General features: G+C 42.4%; 3 protein-coding genes across 3 annotated transcripts; 2 read left to right on the top strand and 1 right to left on the bottom strand.

The window, feature by feature from the left end:
* Positions 1-32: 32 nt before the first annotated feature.
* On the top strand, positions 33-16,553 carry MFAP1 (microfibril associated protein 1). Its single transcript, XM_043555563.1, has 9 exons — positions 33-296; positions 5,730-5,949; positions 8,444-8,573; positions 9,355-9,542; positions 10,029-10,137; positions 10,237-10,397; positions 11,696-11,855; positions 15,605-15,694; positions 15,793-16,553. The coding sequence occupies exons 1-9, from the start codon at positions 218-220 to the stop codon at positions 15,973-15,975; spliced, it is 1,320 nt and encodes a 439-aa protein (XP_043411498.1). The 5' UTR covers positions 33-217; the 3' UTR covers positions 15,976-16,553.
* Positions 16,554-18,238: 1,685 nt separating this feature from the next.
* HYPK (huntingtin interacting protein K) lies at positions 18,239-21,933 on the bottom strand. The gene is made up of 4 exons (XM_043555569.1): positions 19,359-21,933; positions 18,981-19,036; positions 18,553-18,604; positions 18,239-18,401 (listed from the first exon to the last, which is right to left on the bottom strand). The coding sequence occupies exons 1-4, from the start codon at positions 19,518-19,520 to the stop codon at positions 18,306-18,308; spliced, it is 366 nt and encodes a 121-aa protein (XP_043411504.1). The 5' UTR covers positions 19,521-21,933; the 3' UTR covers positions 18,239-18,305.
* Positions 20,136-25,448, top strand: SERINC4 (serine incorporator 4). The gene is made up of 12 exons (XM_043555570.1): positions 20,136-20,249; positions 20,734-20,910; positions 21,077-21,255; positions 21,722-21,801; positions 21,932-22,025; positions 22,282-22,493; positions 22,673-22,768; positions 22,867-22,993; positions 23,393-23,465; positions 23,902-23,950; positions 24,097-24,250; positions 24,434-25,448. Exons 1-12 carry the CDS (start codon positions 20,136-20,138, stop codon positions 24,627-24,629), a joined length of 1,551 nt encoding a protein of 516 aa, XP_043411505.1. The 3' UTR covers positions 24,630-25,448.
* Positions 25,449-25,534: the final 86 nt, after the last annotated feature.

Here is a 25,534-nt window from a genome sequence, read left to right on the forward strand (position 1 = left end):
AACAGACTCGGCCTTCTAGTGGGAGACGCCCACAATCCCACAATCCTCTAGTCGCGTATTTCCGGTTTTTCTAACTCCGCCGTAAGTTGCGTTTTTATCTGTCGCACAGCCGTGTCCAGCGCCTCTAGGAGAAGTGGGCTTTTCTGTTCGTTGACGTTGTCGCCGTTCACTGTTTGGAATCACTGAAGTCTCGGGAGTCACCGCCGCTGCCATCAACATGTCGGTCCCAAGCGCCCTCATGAAACAACCGCCCATTCAGTCTACGGCTGGGGCCGTCCCAGTTCGCAATGAGAAAGGTACTGTGCTGAGCCGTTTTCCAGTCGGATCTTACCTCTTTCCTCAGCATACTTCAAACCTACCTAGACAGACCACCCCAACCCCACCAACCCTTAATATTACCCTGCCCCGTGTTTCTTCGACTTTTCTCATCAAACTCGCCCCTAATCGCTTTGCTTAAAGGAAAAACCTACTTTCATCTCATCTTGTTCTTACTGCCTGTCTTCTGCCCTCACAGCAAGCATCCCTCCCTTCTTTCCTTGGACTCCACGTATAAATTATACTAATATACATAGTGAATGCCTGCTTTTGCAGAGCGTCGTGCGGGATACAGCCCCTTTTTTGTTAAATATAGCCGTCTGTTTATGCTGCTTTTATAATTAACATTATTTTATGTGTCTGTCTCCCTCTACTGCATCACAAGCTCATAACGTCCTTGAGACAGGAACCAGGTCTTATTACACTTTTTATTCCTTTCAACCTACGCAGTGACTGTATTAAATTGAATACAAAGTTGTGTAAGGCAGTATTAAGAAATTCATATTGTAGATGCGAGACATGTAAAAAGAGGCACATTCTAAGCAGTGTGCAGTTTTTCACAATTGTGATTCCTGTCACATAGGTGATATAAACCAAACGATGTGGAAGGGCAGAGAAGGAATAATCTCTTCAAATTGGTGTAATCAAGGAAAGCTTCTTGAAGGAGGTAGCATATAAGTTGATCCTTAAAGGATGAATAGGATTCCAGGGCAGATAGAAGAAGGAACACTATTATCTGTTTGGGGAGTTAAACTAAAGAGTATTTTTTCAAGGAGGATTTTGGAAAATAGTATCAGCTCTTTCTTTTTTTTTTTTAATTTTTTTTAATGTTTATTTTTTTGAGAGAGAGAGACTTAGTGCAAGGAGGGGAGGAGCAGAGAGTGGGAGACACAGAATCAGAAGCAGGCTCCAGGCTCTGAGCTGTCAGTACAGAGTCCGACGTGGCCTTAACCCACGGACCGTGAGATCATGACCTGAGCCGAAGTCAGGAGCTCAAGTGACTGAGCCATCCAGGCACCCCTCTTTTTTGTATTTTAAATAAACTGTACCTACCCTTGTGCAGCTTGTCTTTATTTTTTAATTCAACGTGGCTTTTGACAAGTATGCTTTGCTAAATACAGATCTAATTCATTTTAACTACTTAAGAATTCCATTGTGTAATTAGGCCAGTTTATTCCCTACTGAGGGGCAGTTAGTTGTTTTTTCTCCTGTTACAAACAGCGCTGTAGTTGTATTTTTTTTTTAATTTTAATTTTTTAAATAATCTCTCACCCAACGTTGCCCTCAAACTCACGACTCCAAGATGAAGTCTCATGCTCCACTGACTGAGCCAGCTAGGCACCCCCTGTAGTTGTCATTCTTAAACGTGTCTCTTTAGTGCACTGTGTAAGAATTTCTCTAGGGTAGACTCTGAGAAGTTCATCATCAGTATAACTAGCTATTTTCTTCCTAAGTTGATTAATTTATTTTGAGAGAGGGGGAAGGGCAAAGAGATGGGGAGAAAGAAAATCTCAAACAAGCTCCGCACTGTCCGTGCAGAGCGAAACGTGGGGCTCGAACTCAGAAACCGTGAGATCACGACGTGAGTCGACGTCAAGAGTTGGACACAACCAACTGAGCCACCCAGGTGCCCCGTAACTGGCCATTTCCAGTTGCTCTCCACGTGGGTTGTAAGAGCATTAAGAGTTTGTATTTCCCCATATATTCATCAATACACTTGATTGTATCAGGTTTTTTTTTTAATTTTGCCCATTCCAATGGGTATGAAATGATATCTCATTATTTTAATTTGCATTTCCCTAATTACTCACAAGGCAAGGCATCTTCATATATTTATCAGTTCTCTAGGTTTTCTCTTCTCTGAATTACTTGTTTCTGTCATTTACCTATTTTCTACTTGGTTTGTTTTTCTATATCCCAAGTTTGTCATATCTGTTTCCCATTTTGTTTTGGTTTTTTGGCTTGTCTTTTCACTTTAATTTTGGACTTTTCTGTTTCATAGGCATTTTTAATTTTAGTGTTATCATATTTACCAACTTTATCTTTTATAGCTTGTGATGTTTGTATATTGTGTAAGAAATCCTTCCCTGTACTGAAATTATAGATATTCAAGTTATATATATATTTTAATGTTTTTATTATTTATTTTGAGAGAGAGAGACAGTGCAAGCAGAGGAGGGGGAGAGAGAGAATCCCGTGATGTCACTGCAGAGCCTGACATGGGGCTTGATCCCACAAACCGAACATGAGATCATGGCCTGAGCTGAAATCAAAAGTTGGACACCCAGACGCCCCTAAAAATATTTTCTATCATCTAAGTGTTTGTATATACTAAATAGGATTGAATACACAATTGTGCAAGACAGACTGTAATTTAAAGAGCTTATTCAATAGGGATGTAAATGTTTAAGATAGGTTTTTCACACTTGGGTCTTAATCCATCTGGAATTTTGTGTGTGTGGTGTCAGAGATATAATTTTACTGTTTATCTTATGGTTAACCAGTTGTCCCTACTGCTCCATTGTTTGACGAGCCCATCCATTCTCCACTGCATTTTAATGTCGCTTCTGTAATATACCAAGCTCTTGTATGTAGGCTTGTCTGCTTTCTAATCTGCTCCATTGGTCTCTATGTATCCTCTGAGTCAATGACATATTGTTTCAATTACTGTAAGTTTTTTTTTTTTATTACTGTAAGTTTAAATAAGCCCTGCAATCTGATACAAAAACCCTCCCCCACTTCACCATTTTTTCATTAAAACTTTATTTTTTAGATCAGTTTTAGGTTCACGTTTCCCATATACCCTCTGCCCCCACACAGGCACAGCCTTCTCCATTATCAACATCCCCTACCAAAGTGATATATTTTTGCAATTGCTGAATCTACATTGACACAGCATAATCACCAAAACCCATAGTTTACATTAAGGTTTACTCTTGGCATTGTATCTTCTATGGGTTTAGACAAACATTTAGTGACCTACATCCATTATTATGGTATTGTACACAGTATTTTCACTGCCCTAAGCATTCTCTGTGCCCTGCCTGTTCATCCCTCCCCCAGCCCAACCCTTGGCAACCACTGATCTTTTTACTGTCTCCATACTTTTGCCTTTTCCAGAATGTCATGTATTTGGAATCATAGAGTATGTAGCTTTTTCAGATGGGCTTCTTTCATATAGTAATATGTGTGTAAGTTTTCCCATGTCTTATGGCTTGATAGCTCATTTCCTTTTAGTACTGAATAATATTCCATTGTGTAGACATACCATAGTTTATTCATTCACCTAGAGAGGGACATCTTGGTTCCTTCCAAGTTTTGACAATTATGAAAAAGCTTAAATAAATATCAGTGTGCAAGTTTTTGTGTGAACATTAGTTTTCAACACCTTTAGGTAAATACCAAGGAGTGCAGTTGCTGCGGCATATGGTAAGAGTATGCTTAGTTTTATAAGAAACCACCAAAGTGGCTGTGCCATTTTGCATTCCCACCAAGAATGAATGAGCATTCTTGTTCTACAGCCTCACCAGCCTTTGGTGTTATCAGAGCTCTGTAGTTTGGTTATTCTAATACATGTGCAGTGGTATCTCATTGTTTTATTTGCATTCCCCTGATGACATATGATTTGAAGCAAATATGCTTATTTGCCATCTGTGTATCTTCTTTGGTGAGGTATGTTAAGGTGTTTGGCCTCACCTTGTTCTTCAGGATTCCCTTGGTTCTTTTTGACCTCCTATTTTTCCATGCAATTTTAGAATCAACCTGAGGACAACTGAATGGAATTGCCTTAAAATTACAGGTCATGCAGGGGCGCCTGGGTGGCTCAATCAGTTGAGCGTCCGACTTGGGCTCAGGTCATGATCTCATGGTTTGTGAGTTCGAGCCCCATGTCGGGCTCCGTGCTGACAGCTCAGGGCCTGGAGCCTGATTCGGATTCTGTGTCTCCCTCTCTCTCTGCTCCTCCCCTGCTCACACTCTGTCTCTCTCTCTCTCTCTCTCTCTCTCTCTCTCTCTCTCAAAAATAAAGATAAAAAAAATTAAAATTACAGTTCATGCATTTATTGATTAACTTGGGCACAGTTGTCATCTTCTCTCTTCCTTGAATAGGATATATTTCTCACTTATTTAGATCTTTTGGATCTTCCAATGTAATGATATATATTTCCTCTAAAAAACTTTGTAGATCATTTGTTGAATTTATTCCTTGGTATCTTATAGATTAGTTACTATTGTAAATAGTATTTATTTTAAGTTTATTTATTTACTTTGAGAGAGAGCGAGCACGTGAGTGTGCACACAAGTGGGAGAGAGGCAGAAGGAGAGAGAGAATCCCAAGCAGACTCCATGCTGTCAACACAGAGCCTGACTTGAGGCTCAATTTCACAAACTGAGATATGACCTGAGCCAAAATTAAGAGTCAGACGCTTAAATGACTAAGCCACACAGGCGCCCCTGTAAATAATATGTTTAAACTTTATTTTCTACTTTATGTAGCTAATGTACAGGTACCCTTATTTTTATCCAACATTTATTAAGCATTCTCCCTGAATTCATTTTTAGCTTGCCTGTTTGTTAATCTTTTATTTTCTACATAATTTATTATAGTCTGCAAATTGTGAGTTTTTTTCCTTTTCAATCCTTACCTTTTGTCTCTTTTTCTTATTGCCCTAATTAGAACCATAATAAAATGTTGACTAGAAGGTGTGATAGGGACAATGTAGGGATGCCCACTGTTTTTTAAAGGAATGCTTCTAATTTATCATTAAGCATAATATCTGTTGTTAAGATTATGTAACTTAAAATACATAAACTTTAAATAATATGTTACAGGGCACCTGGGTGGCTCAGTCTGATTTTGGCTCAGGTCATGATCTCACAGTTCCTGAGTTTGAGCCCCACATCAGGCTCTCTGATATCAGCACAGAGCCCACTTTGAATCCTCTGTCCCCTCTCATTCTGCCCCTCCCCCACTTGCACATAGTCTCTCTCCCTCTCAAAAATAAATAGAAAATATTAAAAAAAAAAAAAAAAAAAAAAAGAATGGGGCACCTGGGTGGCTCAGTTGGTTAAGCGTCCGACTTCAGCTCAGGTCATGATTTCACAGCTCGTGAGTTCAAGCCTCAGGCTCTGGGCTGACAGCTCGGAGCCTGGAGTCTGCTTCGGATTCTGGGTCTTCCTCTCTCTCTGCCCCCTCCTCCACTCATGCTCTGTCCCTCTCTGAAAAATAAAACAAATATTACAAAAAATAAAAAAGAAGAAAACACCATTAGATGAATAGATGGTTGGATAATGGCTCTCTTCTCCTGCTTCAACTCTTGTTTACCAGGAATACAGGGCTCTACCTGCAAAGGCAGAGGTTCAAGGACATTGGGAAAGAGGCTGCTGAAACATAATACATTATCTTTATCACCCAGGTGAGATTTCGATGGAGAAAGTGAAGGTAAAACGTTATGTGTCGGGTAAGAGGCCAGACTATGCCCCTATGGAGTCCTCAGATGAGGAGGATGAAGAATTTCAGTTCATCAAGAAAGCCAAAGAACAAGAAGCAGAGCCTGAGGAACAGGAGGAGGATTCATCCAGCGACCCTCGACTGCGGCGTTTGCAGAACCGTATTAGTGAAGATGTGGAAGAGAGGTAATGATTAGGGTTATGTTTCCCTGGACCTAAACCCCTACAGGTTACTTAACAAGAACAACAACAATAAGAGCTAGTACTTGAACAGTACTTACTATGTGCCAGACACTATTCAAGTAAATTTCCTAATGTAATCTACCCAATAACCTTGTAAGGTATGTACTATTATCCTAGTTTACAAATGAGGAAACTGAGGCACAAAGGGGTTAGGAAAATAACATGACCAAAGGTATATAACCAGCAAGTGGCAACCAGTAAACATGAGGTTACCTCTGGTCCAGAGGCCCAAATTAACTCACTAAGGAAATAGAAAGCACAAACCACTGGTTGGTTTGTTAAGAGGAGTCTTAAAATTTGAGAAATTGAATTAATCCACTCACTTGTTTTAAAGGCTAATGAGGGGTAATGACACTGATGAAGTAGGAAAAAAGGCCATATGAATAAATGGTCTCATATAGGAAAGGGAGCCTCCCATTGAAGAATTTTGTATGTTGTGAGTTAATTGAGACATTACCTTACAAAGTAAACCAGATGTCTCAAACTTTCATAGTTCATATTGTCTTAGGAATTTTCTCAGAGAGCCCCCAGGCCTAAACAGTTTTGTTTATTAAGTAGTTAGATCCAAATAATTTCTAAAAATTCATATTTTAACATTTAAAGCCATTTGCAAAATACAATACACACAAAAGAAGGAACATTTTTATTTCTTTTTTTTTTTTTTTTTTTTTTTTTTTTTTTTTTTTTTTTTTTTACTGTTTCAATTTTCTTTATTTTTTTATTGTTGAGAGAGATAGAGCATGAGCGGGAGAGGGGCAGAGTGGGAGACAGAGAATCCAAAGCAGGCTCCAGGCTCCAAGCTGTCAGCACAGAGCCCGACGTGGGGCTCAAACTCACAAACCGTGAGAACATGACATGAGCTGAAATCGGATGCTTAACTGAGCCACACGCATGCCCCAAGTTTTTTTTTTTTATTTCATTCTTACATAACCATAATCACTTATTAGTGGGGTTTGTGTGCCTTTTGGACACTGACAACTTCTCCAACTTTGGAATCAGAATGGCAGTGTCACTCTCATATCCTATACCATATTGATCTTCTTGGAGTACTTGCTTTTTAATACAGGAGTCCCCAGAAATCCAGTTTCACAAAGATGCAGTGTCACTGAAAAGAACCCTAGTGTGATCTAATGTTGAAACCGAACCACCTGGAGCTATAAATCAATCCCAGCACATATGTTTGTTACAGTGCCTCATGATGCCTCAGCTTACATTTAATGTTTTAATCCAACTTGACTATTTACTCTGACCCTTTGTTGTTTTGTTTTGGTTTTTTGTGGGGGTTTTTTTGAGCACTTTGAATTGCAAATGCTGTATCTGTATTGGTTTAATTATGGTTGGTTGGTTGGTTTTTATTTAAATTCAAGTTAGTTAACATATAGTGTAGTATTGGTTTCAGGAGTAGAATTCACTGATTTATCACTTACGTACCACACTCAGTGCTCATCCCAACAAGTGCCCTCCTTAATGCTCATCACCCATTTAGCCCATCCCCCCACCCAACACCCCTCCAGCAACCCTCAGTTTGTTCTCTGTATTTATTTATTTATTTTTTTTTTTTTTTAATTTTTTTTTTTCAACGTTTTTTATTTATTTTTGGGACAGAGAGAGAGCATGAACGGGGGAGGGGCAGAGAGAGAGGGAGACACAGAATCGGAAACAGGCTCCAGGCTCTGAGCCATCAGCCCAGAGCCCGACGCGGGGCTTGAACTCACGGACCGCGAGATCGTGACCTGGCTGAAGTCGGACGCTTAACCGACTGCGCCACCCAGGCGCCCCTGTTCTCTGTATTTAAAAGTCTCTTATGGTTTGCCTCCCTCTCTTATTTTTCCTTCTCTTCCATTATGTTCATCTGTTGTATTTCTTAAGTTAAATTACACATATGAATGAAATGATACGATATTTGTCTTTCTCTGACTGACTTATTTTACTTGACATAGTATACTCTAGTTCCTGACACTTAAAATTAGTTTCTTTTATTTGTACCTCAGTTTCCCCCTCTCAAGACTTAAGTTGTTTTTTGTTTGTTTTTTTTAATTCTTATTTTAATTCCAGTTAGTTAACACACAGTGTTACATTAGTTTCAGGTATACAATATAGTGATTCAGCACTTCCATACATCACTCCATGTTCATCATGACAAGTGCACTCTTTAATCCCCATCACCTATTTAACCCCATACCTCCAAACTCCTCCCCTTTGGTAACCATCAGATTGTTCTCTATAATTAAGAGTCTGTTTCTTGCTTTGTATATTATTTTTTCCCTTTGCTTATTTGTGTTGTTTCTTAAATTCTGCATGAGTGAAACCATATGATATTTAAGACTTCAGTACCAATAAAAGCAAACATATCCAGGTGCTCTACGAGTAAGGAATGTGGTTGGTGCTCTTTCGTTTTTGTGATATTGGTGTTACACCTGAAGATGCTGTTTTTCAGATTGGCTCGCCATCGGAAAATAGTGGAACCTGAAGTGGTAGGAGAAAGTGACTCAGAAGTAGAAGGAGATGCGTGGCGCATGGAACGAGAAGATAGCAGTGAAGAAGAAGAGGAAGAAATTGATGATGAGGTATAAAAAAGGAAAATGGAAAATTCTTTCTAGTTCCAAGAAAAAGTTGGGGCCTCTATTCTTTGTTGAGGTCCCAAAGGCACAAGCTTACTGCTTTTGGCAGGATTCTGATCCAGTGTTCCCTATTGGTTGGAAATAGAGTTGAAAATAAAATAGTCCTGGGTGCCTGGGTGGCTCAGTCTTTTAAGCATCTGATTTTGGCTCTGGTCATGATCTCACAGCTTGTGAAGTCACACACCGGGTGAGCTCAAGTCCTGCTTTGAGTGAACCCTGCTTCTCTCTCTCTCTCTCTCTCTCTCTCTCTCTCTCTCTCTCTCTCTCTTTCTCTGCTTCTCGTGGGATTCTCTCTCTTTCCCTCTCTCTCTCTGCCCCTCACTCACTTGTACCCTCTCTCTCACACACACGCACACACAAAGAAAATGGTGCTATGTTGTATTTACTAGTATCAGAATTTGTTGGGGCACCTGGGTGGCGCAGTCGGTTAAGCGTCCGACTTCAGCCAGGTCACGATCTTGCGGTCCGTGAGTTCGAGCCCCGCGTCGGGCTCTGGGCTGATGGCTCAGAGCCTGGAGCCTGTTTCCGATTCTGTGTCTCCCTCTCTCTCTGCCCCTCCCCCGTTCATGCTCTGTCTCTCTCTGTCCCAAAAATAAATAAACGTTGAAAAAAAAGAAAAATTAAAAAAAAAAAAAAAGAATTTGTTAAGGTTGATGAGGGGAAAAATAAAAAGCTGCCTTAGAGCACAGGTCATTGGGCTGACTGACTCGGACATACAACTTGATAGGAAATAGAGCGGCGCCGTGGCATGATGCGTCAGCGAGCACAGGAGAGAAAAAATGAAGAGATGGAAGTCATGGAGGTGGAAGATGAGGGACGTTCTGGGGAGGAGTCAGAATCAGAATCTGAGTATGAAGAGTACACAGACAGTGAAGATGAGATGGAGCCTCGCCTTAAGCCTGTCTTCATTCGAAAGTAAGTATCTCACAAACCAGGCCTGAGCTACTACTTTCCAGGTCTAAGGATAGAAGCCTCTTTTCTACCTCATGCTTTTCTGAAATGTAAGCACCAAGCAAAAGTCTTCTACCCAATTCCCTACCTGTGCAGAATGTTTGCTGAGGAATATCTTGGAGGTAGCAGAGAGCCCGAGTTGATTTTCACATCTCTCTTTCCAGTTAAAGAGCACAAAATTAAACTTGAAGAGTAAATTCCTGTTCCTTTCCTAATGGCGAGAAATCCTACTACTTACAGTCTGGCAGGTTCCTTACTATTCAGGCAGTTCTCAAAAATGAATGGAATTGTGATGCTGTAAATACCTGAGGAGACTACCTGTTTTGGCTCGTTGCAAATAATAGAGCCAGTGATTGTTGGGCTTTTTCTGATTTGGATGGGACTTGAGTTTGAGGACAAAGAGCTCCACGCTAAGGGCTTTGGGCAATTAACAGGACCTCTGTGCTGCAGGAAGGACAGAGTAACAGTTCAAGAACGTGAGGCTGAAGCATTGAAACAAAAGGAGCTGGAGCAGGAAGCAAAACGCATGGCTGAGGAGAGGCGCAAGTACACACTCAAGGTACTGGGAGTGGCTGTGAGGATTGCACACAAGGAGTATGCTTAGGTTTGTCTGAGGAAAACAAGGAAGTCCAGCAGTTAAATCGTTCTCCTTACCCAGATTGTAGAAGAGGAGACCAAGAAAGAACTGGAGGAGAACAAGCGGTCCCTGGCTGCCCTAGATGCTCTCAATACTGATGATGAAAATGATGAGGAAGAATATGAGGCATGGAAAGTTCGGGAGCTAAAGAGAATCAAGAGGGACAGAGAAGATCGAGAAGCGTGAGTAATAAGATGGGCATAGAGTTTGATACCGCTAATGGGACAGATTCCTAGTAGGGTAGCTGTAAGACTCAACACCTGTGAGTTCCATTCTAAATAACTAAATAACTTTCTTTAGGGTTCCTGCAACTGGATGAGTTTCCCATAATTAGAAAGTGGCTTATTACAATAAAATCAGGGAAAAGAAACACTTTTCTTGGTGTTTCTCTATGATAGAGTGCCAGCCAATACTACCTGTAGTTTCATAGTAGACACACACAAGTTTATCATTTATAAAAACCCAACCCAAAATTTGGTGACTTGAAACAATTGATTATTCCTCACAGTTTTGGAGGTTGGCTAAAGAGTTCCTCTGCTGGTTTCACCTGGTCTCTCTTACACAGCTGTATCCAGCTAGAGGACTTACTGGGCTAGAAAGTCCAAAATGGCTTCATTCACATGTCCATTAGTTAATCCTGACTACCAGCTAGAATGCCTTACTTCTTCAGTGGGCTAGATTGGCTTCCTTATGTAACAGTCTCATGGCAGTATTCCAAGAGAGTAAAGGGGGAAACTGACCTCTTTGGGGCACGCATGTCATTTCTGCAAAGGGGCATGCATAACGGTGAGGGGAAGAATTTGTGGCATTTAAGTAATCTACCACAGTCCATGTTGTTAGAGTAGAATCATTTCTGAGCTGGATCACCCATTCTTAAACATTACTAGGAATGAGAGTAATCCCAGATTGCAAAGGGAAACCATCACTAGAAAACTCTGTCCTCAGCCTGCAGTTTGTAAGATTTTTATCCTGGATTTCAAGGGATCCATGTACCCTTTAAAATTGTATACAACATTATGCGTACATTTGTATTTTTCTGGAGGGAGGGGATCTTTGACCCCTTCTCCCAAAAAGGTTTATTTCATAGCAATCTACTTAATGATGGTTAACCCTTGGTTTGTGACATGTAAGTATATATAGGACTACTAAAGAAATACCAGTAAAATCTTAACACAAGTTAAATTTGGGTTTTTTTTAAGCCAAGTAGGCTTTTTAGGGAGGGGAAATTAATAACTTTGCAAAATCAAGCAGTAATAGTATGCCTGAACCTTTAAAGGTTAGAATCAACTTTTGGAAGTTTGCAGTAATGAAGACTACATCAACTTTTTATATCTTGGTCTCCTGATCTGAATTCCTAACAGGCAATGACTAGAATTGAAGAAAGTAAATAGTGCTTGAAAGGAGATGAGACTGCGTTATGTTCAGATAATTGAGTCTTTCTGAAACTGGAATGGTACTGACAGTTTTGTTTTCTTCACAGTCTTGAGAAGGAGAAAGCAGAAATTGAACGAATGCGAAACCTGACTGAGGAAGAGAGGCGAGCTGAGCTTCGGGCAAATGGCAAAGTTATTACCAACAAAGCTGTGAAGGGCAAATATAAGTTCTTACAGAAGTATTATCACCGGGGTGCCTTCTTCATGGTAAGAAATGAAAAGGGAATGGGAAGGTTGGTCTGTAGAAATAACTCCAAACCTGTGAGTTCTTTTTTCCCCTCCAAGAATAAACTGTCTTGGGATGTTACTTTCACTTGCCAATGGTCAATTTTCTCAGTTACTTTTTGCGTCTGAAGAATATAAACCCGATAGAAAAAACGATTTGGCAGCAGGATTTTAGAAGTAGCAGCAACTATTCTCTTTTGGCTCCCGCTCTCAGGAGGAAATGATGTAATAGAAGAATTGAGGAACTGAAATACCAAGATAGTGATCTAAATAGATATATCCTAGACTGTTTAGATTCCCACAACCAATTAGATATCACTGTTCATAGCCAAGTGAGAAATTTTGCTTATGCAAAAATCAGGCCCTGCAAATAGCTTTACATTAACTCATATTTGGATGCAAAAATTTAATTCACTTCATTCTGAGCTGACAGGAAATGACTTAAACCTAACTAACCAAAAAATGGTTAACCAACCATTATGTATATCAACAAGATTTTGTTCTTCATATAAAGACTAAGGCCAATAATAGAGTCTCTTAATCCTATGAAGTGATGAAGACTTCTTCCAAATTATTTAGATTATACCAGTGATAATTCCTTAATGGAGACATGTCAGAAAAAGAGAATGGGAGAACTGATTGCATTTATTAACATAATACCATGTGGTTTGTTAAATTATTTCCTGACGCTAAAGGAGTTTGTATCAAAAAGCTTTTTCAGGGGTGCCTGGGTGGTTCAGTTGGTTAAGCATCTAACTTAGGCTCAGGTCATGATCTCACAGTTCGTGCGTTCGAGCCCTGCATCAGGCTCTGTGCTGACAGCTCAGAGCCTGGAGCCTGCTTCGAATTCTGTATCTGCCTTTCTCTCTCTCTCTGCTCCCCCCCCCTGCCTGCCTCTCTCTCTCTCTCCCTCTCTCTCTCTCTCTCTCTCTCTTTCTCAAAAATAAACATTAAAAAAAATTTTTTTTAAAGTAGTTTTTTCAAATGCTGTATATCAAACCCTAAATATCCTCCATTATAGCTAAATCCCTGCCTTTCACTGTAGACAACCAATAAAATTTTCAAACTTCAGTGGAGGGTTCCTTATTCCCCTCCAAAATCAGTTTCAGTCTATTCAGCAGGAAATGTTTGCTTATTGTATAGTTTTCCAGCCCATGTAGTTGTTTTTGTGGGTTTTTTTTAAGTTTTATTTTTTTATTTATTTTTTGGGAGAGAGAGGACAAGCAAGCATGGGAGGGGCAGAGAGAATCCCAAGCAGGCTCCACAGTCAGTGCAGAGCCCAATGCAGGGCCTGAACTCATGACCGTGAAATCATGACCTGAGCTGAAATCAAGAGTCAGACACTTAACCAACTGAGCCTTCCAGGGTGCCCCGCCCATGTAAATTTCTAGATTGGAGTCTGTGGAAATTATGAATTTCTCTAAGGCTGTTTTGGAAGAGCCTGTTCTCCTGGTATTTGGTGTGAAGTGGAGCCTCATCTCAGCTCTGGCACGGGAGCGGGGGCCCCGTGAACAGAGTGCTGGCAGGCCCCAGGAACAGAGTGCTCTGGCTGACACAATATAATTTGGAGCCATTACAATATATTGTATGTAGGACACTACTGTGGAGCTCTTAATATGCAGAATTTTACATAGTATGAATGCTAACCATTTTTACGATGATGCTATTCATATAATATGTTAATACTTGCTAAATAAAATTATGAAGCATTGCTGACTAAGATACGTAAGGAAAGGGTTACATGAAAGTCTTTTGGTTCACATATTCAATAAACTCTTCTTATCTGGATAAGGAGAGTGAGGAGAGTGAAGTTAAAATATCTTCTGAGAGGGGCGCCTGGGTGGCCCAGTCGGTTAAGCGTCCGACTTCAGCCAGGTCACGATCTCGCAGTCCGTGAGTTCGAGCCCCGCGTCAGGCTCTGGGCTGATGGCTCAGAGCCTGGAGCCTGTTTCCGATTCTGTGTCTCCCTCTCTCTCTGCCCCTCCCCTGTTCATGCTCTGTCTCTCTCTGTCCCAAAAATAAATAAACGTTGGGAAAAAAAAAAAAATTAAAAAAAAAAAATCTTCTGAGATTGAGAGACTCTCCACCCTAACAAGGAGAAAAGTAGAGCTCACAAAAACTGTCTGTCTTATCTTTAAAGCCTTATAGCTGAAGAGAAAAGAATACTCCAAAAGTGTGTATGGTTAAAGGACTCCACTCTTACACAAAGTTGTCCTTAACCAAGATGGTGCTGTTTTAATTCCTTCAGCACGTTTGTAATTTGTATCATAACATAATGGTTTTAACTAACAGATTGATGTGAAACTATTCTCTATAGTTATTTTATAGTTAATTAAATTACCTTTTGAGCATTTACTATGTAAAGGGCACTACTGGTTTTTTTTGTTTTGTTTTGAGGTAGACTTCATGCCCAACATAGGGCTTGAACTCACGACCCTGAGATAAGAACTGAGCCAGCCAGGCACCTTAAGAGCACTACTGTTTAACACTGCTAGAGGATATGTAATTCGTGCCCCTCAGATGGCTTACAACCTAAAAATGGGGCTAAGGCAAATATATACTGTACTATAACAAAAGGACAAGCGAAAATACTGTGGGACTTCTGAAGAGGGAGAGGTTTTATTTTGTAGATGGAAAAGAGTAAAGGAGGTGACATTTAAGATGTGTAAATTTTCTGACTTGTATAGTAGGAAGACATTCCAGGTGAATGGACTAGGAGGGGAGGCAAAAAGTATCATCTATAAAGGGAAGTTGCAAGGAGAGGTAGATTAAAGCTATATAGTATTTGGCCTTGACTATTATAGAGTTGTGCATATTTAACAAAACAGAGAACCACTGAAAGTTTGTGACTGTGGCAAATGTATGAGAGTGTTTTAGGAAAAAATCTAGTCGCAGTGTGTAAGATTGATTCCAAGAAAACACTATACCCCAGATAATGGGAACTTATAGGAAGTGGTGGGGCACCTGAGTGGCTCAGTCAGGTGAGTGTCTGACTGATTTCAGGGTCATGAGATGGGAGTCCCACATTGGGTTCCGTGCTGAGCGTGGAGCCCACTTGAGATTCTCTCTCCCTCTCTCTGTCCCTGCCTCCCCCCACTCTCTTGCTCACTCTCTAAAAAATGGGTGATGGGCATTAAGGAGGGCATTTGCTGGGATGAGTGCTGGATGTTATATGTAAGTAATGAATCACTAAAATCTACTCCTGAAATCATTATTACATTATATGTTAACTAACTTGGATTCAAATTTAAAAAAAAAAAAATTGGCAACTCATTGTGCACAAAGATTACTCAAATTTTTAATTTGGGTAATTAAGAAAATGTTGTTCCTACTAATGGAAGAAGCTAGAAAGAGATTGGTTTGGAAAGGTTAGGGAAATGATTTTCACTTTAGATGTGAGTCTGAAGTCCCATCTGAATATCCAAGGTAAGATATATAATGGGCAGCAGAAAATTCAGGAGCAGACATTAGGAGCCTGTAGAGGCTTCTACAGAGTCGGAGTTATGACTGAATGAACATATTGAGTTCAGAGAATATAGCCAACCTTCAGGAAATGTTTACATTTAGGAAAGAAAAAGACAACACAAAGGGAAAAAGAAGTATCATCTCAACTAGATGTAAGCTCTTGAAGAATAGGTTCAGTACCTTCTTTGTATCCCTTGTGGCTTAATAAATTTGTGATTTGAATATATGGGAAATAACCACAAGATTAATAAGATTCTTTTCTACAGGATGAGGATGAAGAAGTATACAAGAGAGATTTCAGTGCACCTACTCTGGAGGATCATTTCAACAAAACCATTCTTCCCAAAGTCATGCAGGTAATGGGGTACCTTAAGAACAAGCAAGAGAGAAGTAATGTATTGAGGGCTGGGACATGATATTTGGTGGTATAAGTCATCATCTATCCTTCTTTCAGGTCAAGAACTTCGGGCGCTCTGGTCGCACCAAATACACCCACCTTGTGGATCAGGACACCACCTCTTTTGACTCAGCATGGGGCCAAGAGAGTGCCCAGAACACAAAGTTCTTTAAACAAAAGGCAGCTGGGGTACGAGATGTATTTGAACGGCCATCTGCCAAGAAGCGGAAAACTACTTAGAGTTCAACTATTTATTCTTCCGGCTGTGGAACACAAGGGGACATCTTAGCATCTGGTCCTTGATTTGATGTTATTGTTATTTACATGGCCCCTATATCCAGCCTATTGGACATACTGCCATACTTGTGACACTAGGTAACCCAGTCTTTGAAGGTGCTTTGTGAGGTTTGGACTCATGCTGAGAAACCCACAGAAAAGCACTATCCAGGTAGGATTAGAGGCTCCCCACTTAAAACCATTTCTGAGAAATCTTAGGTTTCATCACATCTCTGCCTTCCTTCCCAAATTCACTTGGGACTATTCCAGGTTTCTTTTTCCAGCCTCTTAGCTTGGGTTAGAAACATGGGCATGTAAGTTGACAATGCTACCTTATAGGAAATCTAATCTCACAGATAGCTGTTTTGAGTTTTTGGTTGGAGTCAGTTTTTCTAAGTGAACATATTTTTTGATCCATTTATGTGTGTGTGTCAAGAAATAAAAGAATCATACACGAAGGTTTTTTATGATACTGGAAATAAAATGTGCAGGCTAACAAGAATCTACCTATTAAGTAAAATAAAAGCAGAGAATTGTTGGGCTGAGTGTTTTACGTTTTGATCATCACCTTTGCTCTCAGAAACAAACTCAGATGCTAGATAGGCTATATTCTAAGTGGCACCCAGATTTACTCCATGAGCAGAAATATGTATGGTTCTCCTTGCTCTCTAAACTACAGCTGTATTTAGAACAAAAGTTGACGCATGAAATGAGGAAGCTAAGTACTTACCAGTATCTTCTCCATGCCCAGCTTCTATATCAAGGATGGCACAGTGCTCTCCCAGTTGCAATGTAATGACATCATGCTACACTTAATTTCAGTGATTTTCCACTTAATATTTACTACATAACCACCCTGCACATGGCAGAGCACTAGGAGTCAGGAGTTGTAAGGAATGACATTTAATCAGTGGGAAGGCTATTTCTCAATTACATAAAAAAATGAGAAGGCCAACGTCTTTTTACAATCTTTTAAAATGCCCCACTGGGAGAAACACTCAAATTTCTAAATGTCCTAAAATAAAAATAAAGAGTATAAATTACTATGAGGTAATAAACCCATAAAGATGAGTATAGGTCACTTGTGTGGGTGCCAGAGAGGGATACAACCTAAGAGTTACCCTAGACCCAAAATGAGAATAGCCATTGAAAGTTTATTTTGAGAGAGTGCGCCCCCGTGCACACACGAGCAGAGGAGAGGGAGAAGAGGAGAGAAAGAATCCCAAGCAGGCTCTTTGCTGTGTGCGTGAAGCCGATGGGGCTCAATCTCACAAACCATGAGATCATGACCTGAAGCAAAATCAAGAATCAGCAACCAGGTACCCCAAGGCACCACAAGACATTGACATTCTTTTAAGAACATGTTTATAGCTATTTGAGTGTCTACTCTGAGGCAGACACTAAGCTTTTTATATTCACCAACTCATAGGTTCTAAATCTATTCAGGGGCGCCTGGGTGGCTCGGTCGGTAAAGTGGCTGACTTTGGCTCAGGTCATGATCTCACAGTTTGTGAGTTTGAGCCCTGTGTCAGGCTCTGCTCACAGCTCAAGCCTGGAGCCTGCTTTGGAATCTGTATTCTCCTTTCTATCTGCCTCTCCCCAGCTCATGTTTTCAAAAATGAATAAACATTAAAAAAATTTTTTAAACTCTATCAGGTATGTATCATTTTACAGTTGAAGCAGCTCAGCAAGTGAAATGGTCTTCGCTCCAGGATAGAAAATGGAATGTAAGGTAGTGTTAACAGTGGCTCAGAATTCAAATAATAACTTCATAAAGTCTTTCATAAATTAATTCTGTATAAGATCTAAGCTTTGATATCTTCTATTGCACTTACCATGTTTCTACCTCAGTATTTAAATTCTTAATTCAGTGGCTTATGAACAAGACTAGTGGCTTACATCTATATACAGTGGCTCCTTAGCAAGTACTGCTCTTTGAGTTATTCGTAAACCACCGTAGAGACCATGCCACGGGCTTCAGCAATTTTGCTGAGACTCCAAATATACCTTGAATACTGTTTAGCTAGTTAGATGAGTTGAGTTTGGCCTGCCACCTAGCATCTGCATGTGAACATGAGGTCATGAGGTATTTTTCTATACTGATCCTTCATATAATTTCATGAAATCCTGGGGGAATGAGGGGAGTTGCTTAAATTGTTATATTCCAACATGTAAATTTGCTACAATAAATTACAGTATGATACATATAGCACTTGATCCAAGATAATTGCAAAATAAGAATAAGTCTTTATTGAAATAAAATAATCCAGTGAGTGGGTCTGAGAAAGCAAAGATCAGTTGGTTAAGGCAATAAGAGCCTCTACCACATTGCCCATGTGTTCCCTCAAGCTCCGTTCTGCTGCTGCTCGTGAGATCTCCATCTCTGTCATCTGCAGGAAAAGGATCAATGATGTTACCCAAGCCTCTTCTGGAGTATTAAAATGCCACCAAGACTTGCTGACTCTACTTGTTTCAGTAAACAACCCCAATTACGCAATGTAAACTCCTCTGCCCATACACTAGTTAAGCATTACTACTCACTATCAGCTCCAGATCTTCCTTCTTAATGGTGACTTTGGCCAGTTCCTTCTCCCTGCAAATATTCATGTACATTAATCCTCATTCTCTAAACTCACCAGTCTTCACCATCCCAGGAAGGATCATTCCCAGCTGTGCCTTCCAAATAAATGACTTCTGACAAACACTGTTGAGTGAAAACACAAAATGACTTCCACTCCCTCACCTAACACGCCCTTCCCCTCCTGTCTGGAATCTAGGAGAGGCAGCAGGGACTGTCAGGAGGCCTTTCCTTCCAACCAACACGAGAGTAAGGCTGTAAACCTTATATATGCAGGAACTGGTGACAGAGTTGAAGAACAGTACAAGGTATAAAGGCTTAACGATGCCTTTATTTTTGTATGGGGGAAAGAGACGGACTGGTAGGGCTGGCTGCACGTACGTAAACTTACCGCTCCTGTTTGGCTTTCTGCTCCCGGGATCTTCTGTCTCCAATCACGGACATCGCCTATGGGGGGAAAAATATCTGGTTACTGCTCTGCTACCCACAATTGCTAACAATCTAAAAAGCCAGTAATAAGCGGGTCAGGGGGTCCATTCGCGATGACGAGTGTATCAGGAAGCAAGGCCTAGGTTTAATTCAATTCTGTCCACCTTAAACCCAATCTTCGTCAAGCTCCTTTTGCAAGCGGAGGGCTCTAATGACGGTTTCCCTTTTGCCTTCTCTCGCCAACTAGATGGTTCCCCGTCTTGGGAGCGAGGGTCACAGTTACAACCTAAGAGGCCCCTCCGCTCTCAGCCCACCCAGACACGCTCACGGCCAACCTCACCGTCTCCAGATTGGAACTCTGGATCTCCTTCTCCTCCGCGTAGTCAGTGACTCGCTCCAAGTCCGCCGCACCGCTGTCATGCTTCCGTGGCTTCTCCGGAGGCCGCTCTGGGCCGCTGGTTTCAGTCTCCAACTCCAGCTCCACATCCCCCTCGGTAGCCATACTGATCCCACCGTGCTGCCGCAAAGGCCCCGCCCCACCTCACGAAGACTTCCGGTAACTGCCCCGAAACTTCCGCCCGGAGAGGACGAGGCGGGGCTGGCTTCGGGCCACACCTTCATTAATGTTTTGGATTCTAGAAGCTTCAGCCAGGAGAACAGGTCGTCTCTAGGACTTCCTTCCAGTTTTCTAGTATTGTTTTCTCCAAGGCCCTCTCCCACACCTAGCCCATCACCACTCCAGGACTTCCCAACCGACAGACATCCTTCTCTTCACCTAGATTCTACCCCCCTCACCAACACCACCGCCCCCCTGCCCCACCCAAGTAATTCTGTCCAACCAGGATGGATACGCTCTAATCCTAAACCAATTAAGAATGCTAATCCACCAGAGGCCAGATTTGCAAACTGTTCCCTAATCTGGGGAGAACAGCCTGAGTGGCCCAAAGGCCAGGGAGAGAAGTAGCTTCAGAGAGACATTTGCATTTACCACATCCTGGAGGTCGGTGTTCTTTTCCTTATGTCCCTCCCCATTCTACCTTAAACTGGGTGACCACCCCTATGAGGACAAAAGAAAACTGCTTTCTCATCTACCTTCCATCTGGTGGACCTGGGTCTAATGCCTGGGACCAGAATGGTGGGTGCAAAGGCGGTCACAGGCCCTAACACCTCCCTTCGCCGGACACAACGCACTGGAGTCAGCAGTGTCATGGTGAATCCTCCCTTCTATCAGGTGAGAGCGTACCTTGGAAGAGAGGCTCGGAAGGTCCCTAGAGCAAGAACTATCTGAAAAAAATGGAAGGGAACAGTGGCTGAAGCTGGGGAGGAAAACCCACAGGAGCCAATAAAGATGATAGGCCTTCCTTTACCCTCTGAGGCCTTTCCCTTTGCCCAGAGACTACTACCTATCCCTTCCACTTCCCAGTACCAGATCTATAGGTCTACAGAAAGGTGAGAGGCCAGGTGTGACTTAGGCTTTTAGGAAGGTCTGCTCAAGCCTGCATCAGCTCTTATGATGAAAGCTCTACTTGATGTCAGTGGAAGGCAATCCTAAATAGCTTGAAACGATTCTGAGAATTCCTGAGTAAAAGGAGAGAAGAAAAGGGAAAGGGAAATTTTGGAATTCAGACTCTTGGGTTAACCTAATGCATACATTAATGTAAGCCTTTCCTCAGCAAATCTCCACCTTTCTGCCCTACATCTGCTCTGCCCCTCAGGTGTCTTGCTGTGGGCCTGCTCCCTGTACCTGCTGCTGCCATTCTAGATGGCCCCTTGTCACAGAGTCTACTTGTAGCCGCCTGATCTACATCCTCCTTCATGTGGGGGCCTCAGCAGTCTGCTGCCTTCTGCTGTCAAGGACAGTAGTGGAAAGGGTCTGGGGGAAGGCACATGGTGTAAGTGGGAGGGATCAGTTTGCAACATGAGAAAAAGGGAGAAACCATGGACAAAAGATTCAGATTGGGGGTAGGGGACAAGTGAATGTATACACCCATGAGAAGTAGGTACCTCTCTGTGTATGATGACGGGCCCTGACATTTGTCACATGGACTCTCCCTGCAGATCCAGATGCCATCAGGGTTGTGTGCCCATCTGTTCGGCCACTCTCACTGCCCAGTGCTCAGTGGTTCTGGGGCTGTGTACCGAGTTTGTGCGGGAACTGCCACCTTCCACCTGCTGCAGGCTGTGCTGCTAGTCCAGCTCCACTCCCCTACCAGCCTGCGGGCACAACTACACAATAGGTTTGTGTATATACACTTTGGGTGGGGTGAGGATGGGGAGGGAAGTAGACATAAGCTGAGTAAAGGAAATTTCAAGATGAAGTAATAGCAGTGTGAAAAATCCAAAAACAGATTTAAGTCTCTACTTCCGCCATACTTACTGTGTGACCATGAGCCACATACTTACCCTTCCTCCTTGAGTTTCTAGTTTCTAAAATGGAGATAACAATGGGGTTATTATAGGCAGACCCTTTATCAACTGTGAAACATTGTCCAGACATTATTTAGGTATAAGAGTTAGAATTTGGAATAGGCTGCGATGGACCAGTTTCTAGGCCCTCTCACATGGGACTGCTTCCTCCTTTCCTATACTTAGTTGTCTCTTCTCTCCTCTTTCCTATAGTTTTGGTTTCTCCTTTGCCTTCCTCCATAGGCACTATTCACTCTCCTTTGCCTTTTCTTGAGTCTTGTTTTGTCTCCTAACCAGCTTCTGGTTCCTCAAACTGCTGTTCCTGCTAGGTCTCTGTGCTATTGCCTTCTGCATCCCTGATGAGCATCTCTTCCCAGGTACCTTCCATCTCATATCCTAATTAGCAGGAGTAACCTGATAGTTTTTCTAAGAGAAAGAGAGGGTAGGAAGAAAACCAGAAGTAATGATATGAACAGCTACATTTTCCCACTGGTGCCCCACTTGTAGCCTGGCATTACATTGGCATCTGTGGAGGCTTCACATTCATCCTGCTGCAGTTGGTGCTTATCACAGCCTTTGCCCATTCCTGGAACAAAAACTGGTAAGGAGCACCTCTAACCCCAAAGGTTCTTCTTGGGAAGGTTGTCTGACATTACTAGCCTCAGTGGGTTAGGCAAAGGGCATGACAGGTCAGTGGTCCCATTAACTTCCCACTGAGCATTACCAAAAAGCTCAGAAATGTGATGACTCTGTGGGCTAGGTAGGATGAGTAATGACACCAGTGTCCCAGGAGAGGAGGAATAGTAATGGGTAAAAAGAAGTGGAGCCCCAAACCACTGCCCACATCCTACCCTTAGGCAGACAGGTGCAGCCCAAGACTGCCGCTGGTTCCTGGCTGTACTGCTGGCCACCCTGGGATTCTACAGCATTGCCGGTGTGGCAACTGTGCTCCTGTTCCACCACTACACACATCCAGCTGGCTGCCTGCTCAACAAGATGCTGCTTAGTCTACACCTTTGTTTCTGTGGCCTCCTCTCCTTTCTCTCCATCGCTCCCTGCATCCGCCTCAGTGGGTACATGCCTTGCAACATTACAAATCTGGAAGGCCTTTAGCATAGAAATATTCATTAGCCTCCCTAATCTTAGTCAATTGTCTACTTCCTCCAAAGGGTGGGGCTATAGTGTAGATGGGGGCAGAGTGGAAATTACTACCCTGTAAACTAAAGCAATTATCTCCATTCTCCGCAGAGCAACCCCGTTCTGGCCTTCTACAGGCCTCTATCATCAGCTGCTATATCATGTACCTTACCTTCTCTGCACTGTCCAGCCGTCCTCCAGAGAGTGGTAAGGACCAGACCTGGACTCTCCATGCTAAAACCTTTTGTTCCTGCCAAATACTTAGTTCTTTGTTCTTACCACCTTTCTTCTGTTGCTCTTCTCAGTTATCTTTGAAGGACAGAACCACACTCTGTGCCTGCCTGGCCTGAGTAAAATGGAATCGCAAACACCATATACATCGCTGGCAGTGCTGAGTGCTGGCATCATGTATACTTGTGTGCTTTTTGCTTGGTGCGTAAAAGTATCAAGGGGAGAGGTATGAGAGAAGGGAGGATATCCAGGACAGAGAAGGATGGTCAGGAGACTGTCTGGGATCATGGTTTATTTGAACTTGAAAGCAAGACAAGAGTGAGGAAAGTTCCCCATAAACAGAAACAGTTTCTAAGAATAGCACTTGTCAGATGATCTGTATGAGATGAAGGGGGCAGGGAGAATGACTTGAGAATTAAAAATATGTACAAAGATTTTTAGGGCCCTCACATGACGAGATTTATAAATCTTTATGGTGAACGGGCTCTGGGAATACAATACCCTCCTGAGAATTACCAACATGGACCAGCTAGCAATACAGTCTCAGGCAACTCTTGCTATTTGACTGGACCTGCTTGAGAACTGTCTCTTCTTTCTCAGCAATGAGGCTTCCTACCTGGCTGAGGTATTTGGGCCCTTGTGGATCATCAAGGTTTACAGCTATGAGTTCCAGGTGAGGATGGAGAGCTCAATATCCCCAATGCCCTTCCCCCCTCACACACAAAGACACACACACACACACACCCTACCAGCCTCTACCCAGAATACTCAGATTCTAGCTGCTATTACCTTTTATTGAGTACCCACAATGTGCTAGGCACTGTGCTAGATACTTTACATTCATAATCTCTTTTAATTTAATCCTCACAACAACCCTGTGAGGTAGGTATTTGCTCCATTTTACAAATGGAGAAATTGAGGCACAAAAGGTTAAACATCTTACCAAAGTTTTCATAGCCAGTTATATGCTGGAGCTAGAATTTGAACCCAGATGTGCCTCCACTTTGTATACCAGCCTATCTTTTCAGAGAAGGGGGAGTTTTCTATATTAATACCCTCACATTCTTTCTTAAAAGTCATTCCAAAACATGCTGCCTTTTGTTTTACAGAAGCCCTCACTCTGTTTCTGCTGCCCTGAAACAGTGAAACCAGAGGAAGGTGAGTGTCCATAAGAATGTCCATTAGAAAATGTAGATTCCTGCAGAGTGCCAAAGAGCCCTGGAGCGCCTTCACAAAAGAAACTGGGGGAGGAGGGAAGAAGTGTTTCAGTGGCACTGCTCCCAGCAGCCCTTCCCTCTCTCCAGGGCAGAGGGGTGGGGCTACCAGGCCAACTGACCAAGAGACCTCTCCAGCTCCTCCAGTGCAAGCCCAGCATTTCTCCTACAGCTATTCTGCCTTCCATTTTGTCTTCTTCCTTGCATCACTCTATGTCATGGTTACCCTTACCAACTGGTTCAGGTAGGATGGAAGTGGGCCTGGGCTATACTTCTGAAAAGCTATTTTAGGAAGAGCAACTTAAGGCCAGTCCTAAGGGTTCTCTGGAGACAAACATGGGTCTGCCATCATCTTTGGTGGGGAGGTAGGACAGGTCTAAAAGCTAAGGTCCTACATATTCTCTAACCAGAGACTTTGGTTCCACAGCTATGAGGGAGCAGAACTGGAAAAGACCTTCACCACGGGTAGCTGGGCTACCTTCTGGGTCAAGGTTGCCTCATGCTGGGCCTGTGTACTCCTCTATCTTGGGCTGCTCCTGGCACCACTCTGTTGGTCCCCCACCCAGGACCTCCAGTCACCTACTTTCAGGCGACAATGCCATCGCATCAGTACTGCAAGATAACAAATATTCAGCTAGGTACTGTTAACAAACTGGGGTTCCCTTGAGGTTGTACTCCTAGTTTTGACTGAGGAACTGTCCAGCGCAGCAGATACCTCAAGGACATAATGGGCAGTTATCTCCCTTTAGACTGAAGTCAGTACTATGTCTGAATAGGAGAAAGTGGCCATACATATTCTAAATGCCATGGCAGAGTATATGACTCACTGGAGCTACTGTTACATCTTTACCCCAGCTCAAGAACCTAACTCCCAAGTTAGCAGCTCAGGAACCACTGCTGATCCCAGCAGACAGTGTGGCACCAGCCCTTTCCTGGCTCTCAGCATGGAGATGGGGGCAGGGAAAGACCAAGGACTGAAGACTTACTTGGCTCTGCCCTTGGAGATAAAAAGGAAAATAAGCAAGCCCTGGGCCCAGGGAGATAAGCAGCCCAGAACACAGAAAGAAAGGAACAAAGACCACCCTAGGTTTTAATCCTGATCTTGAGGTCAAAGGAAGCAGGAAGACAAAAACCACCCTCAATCCTTGAAGAATGACAGAACAGAAGAGAATGTGAATACTAGAGAGCAGCAGGATTTGGGAGCCAACTATCAAGCAGGCGAACAAAATGAGGAAGAATGAGAAAGAGGGGCATAAACTTAGGTCTTGAAGCCTTCCTTCTTAGACCCTCAACTCCATCCTTGGGATGGTGTTCAAGGTCTGGGTGGGAACAAAAATCACAGAAAAGAAGTTCCTACGGTTCTTAGAGGATTCCTCTACCACATACCTGGAGTACTTGTCTGTTTGTTGTAGTATAATAAAGAATTTTTCTGTGATATTTCACTTAGTCTACGTATCTAAAACCTTTTAGAGTCTAAAGTTCTCTCCCCTTTTGGTGGGAAAGGGCAGCCATTCCTCCATCCCCATCC

The sequence above is a fragment of the Prionailurus bengalensis genome, chromosome B3, assembly GCF_016509475.1.
Source record: "Prionailurus bengalensis isolate Pbe53 chromosome B3, Fcat_Pben_1.1_paternal_pri, whole genome shotgun sequence".
In the NCBI taxonomy this organism is placed as follows: Eukaryota; Metazoa; Chordata; class Mammalia; order Carnivora; family Felidae; genus Prionailurus; species Prionailurus bengalensis.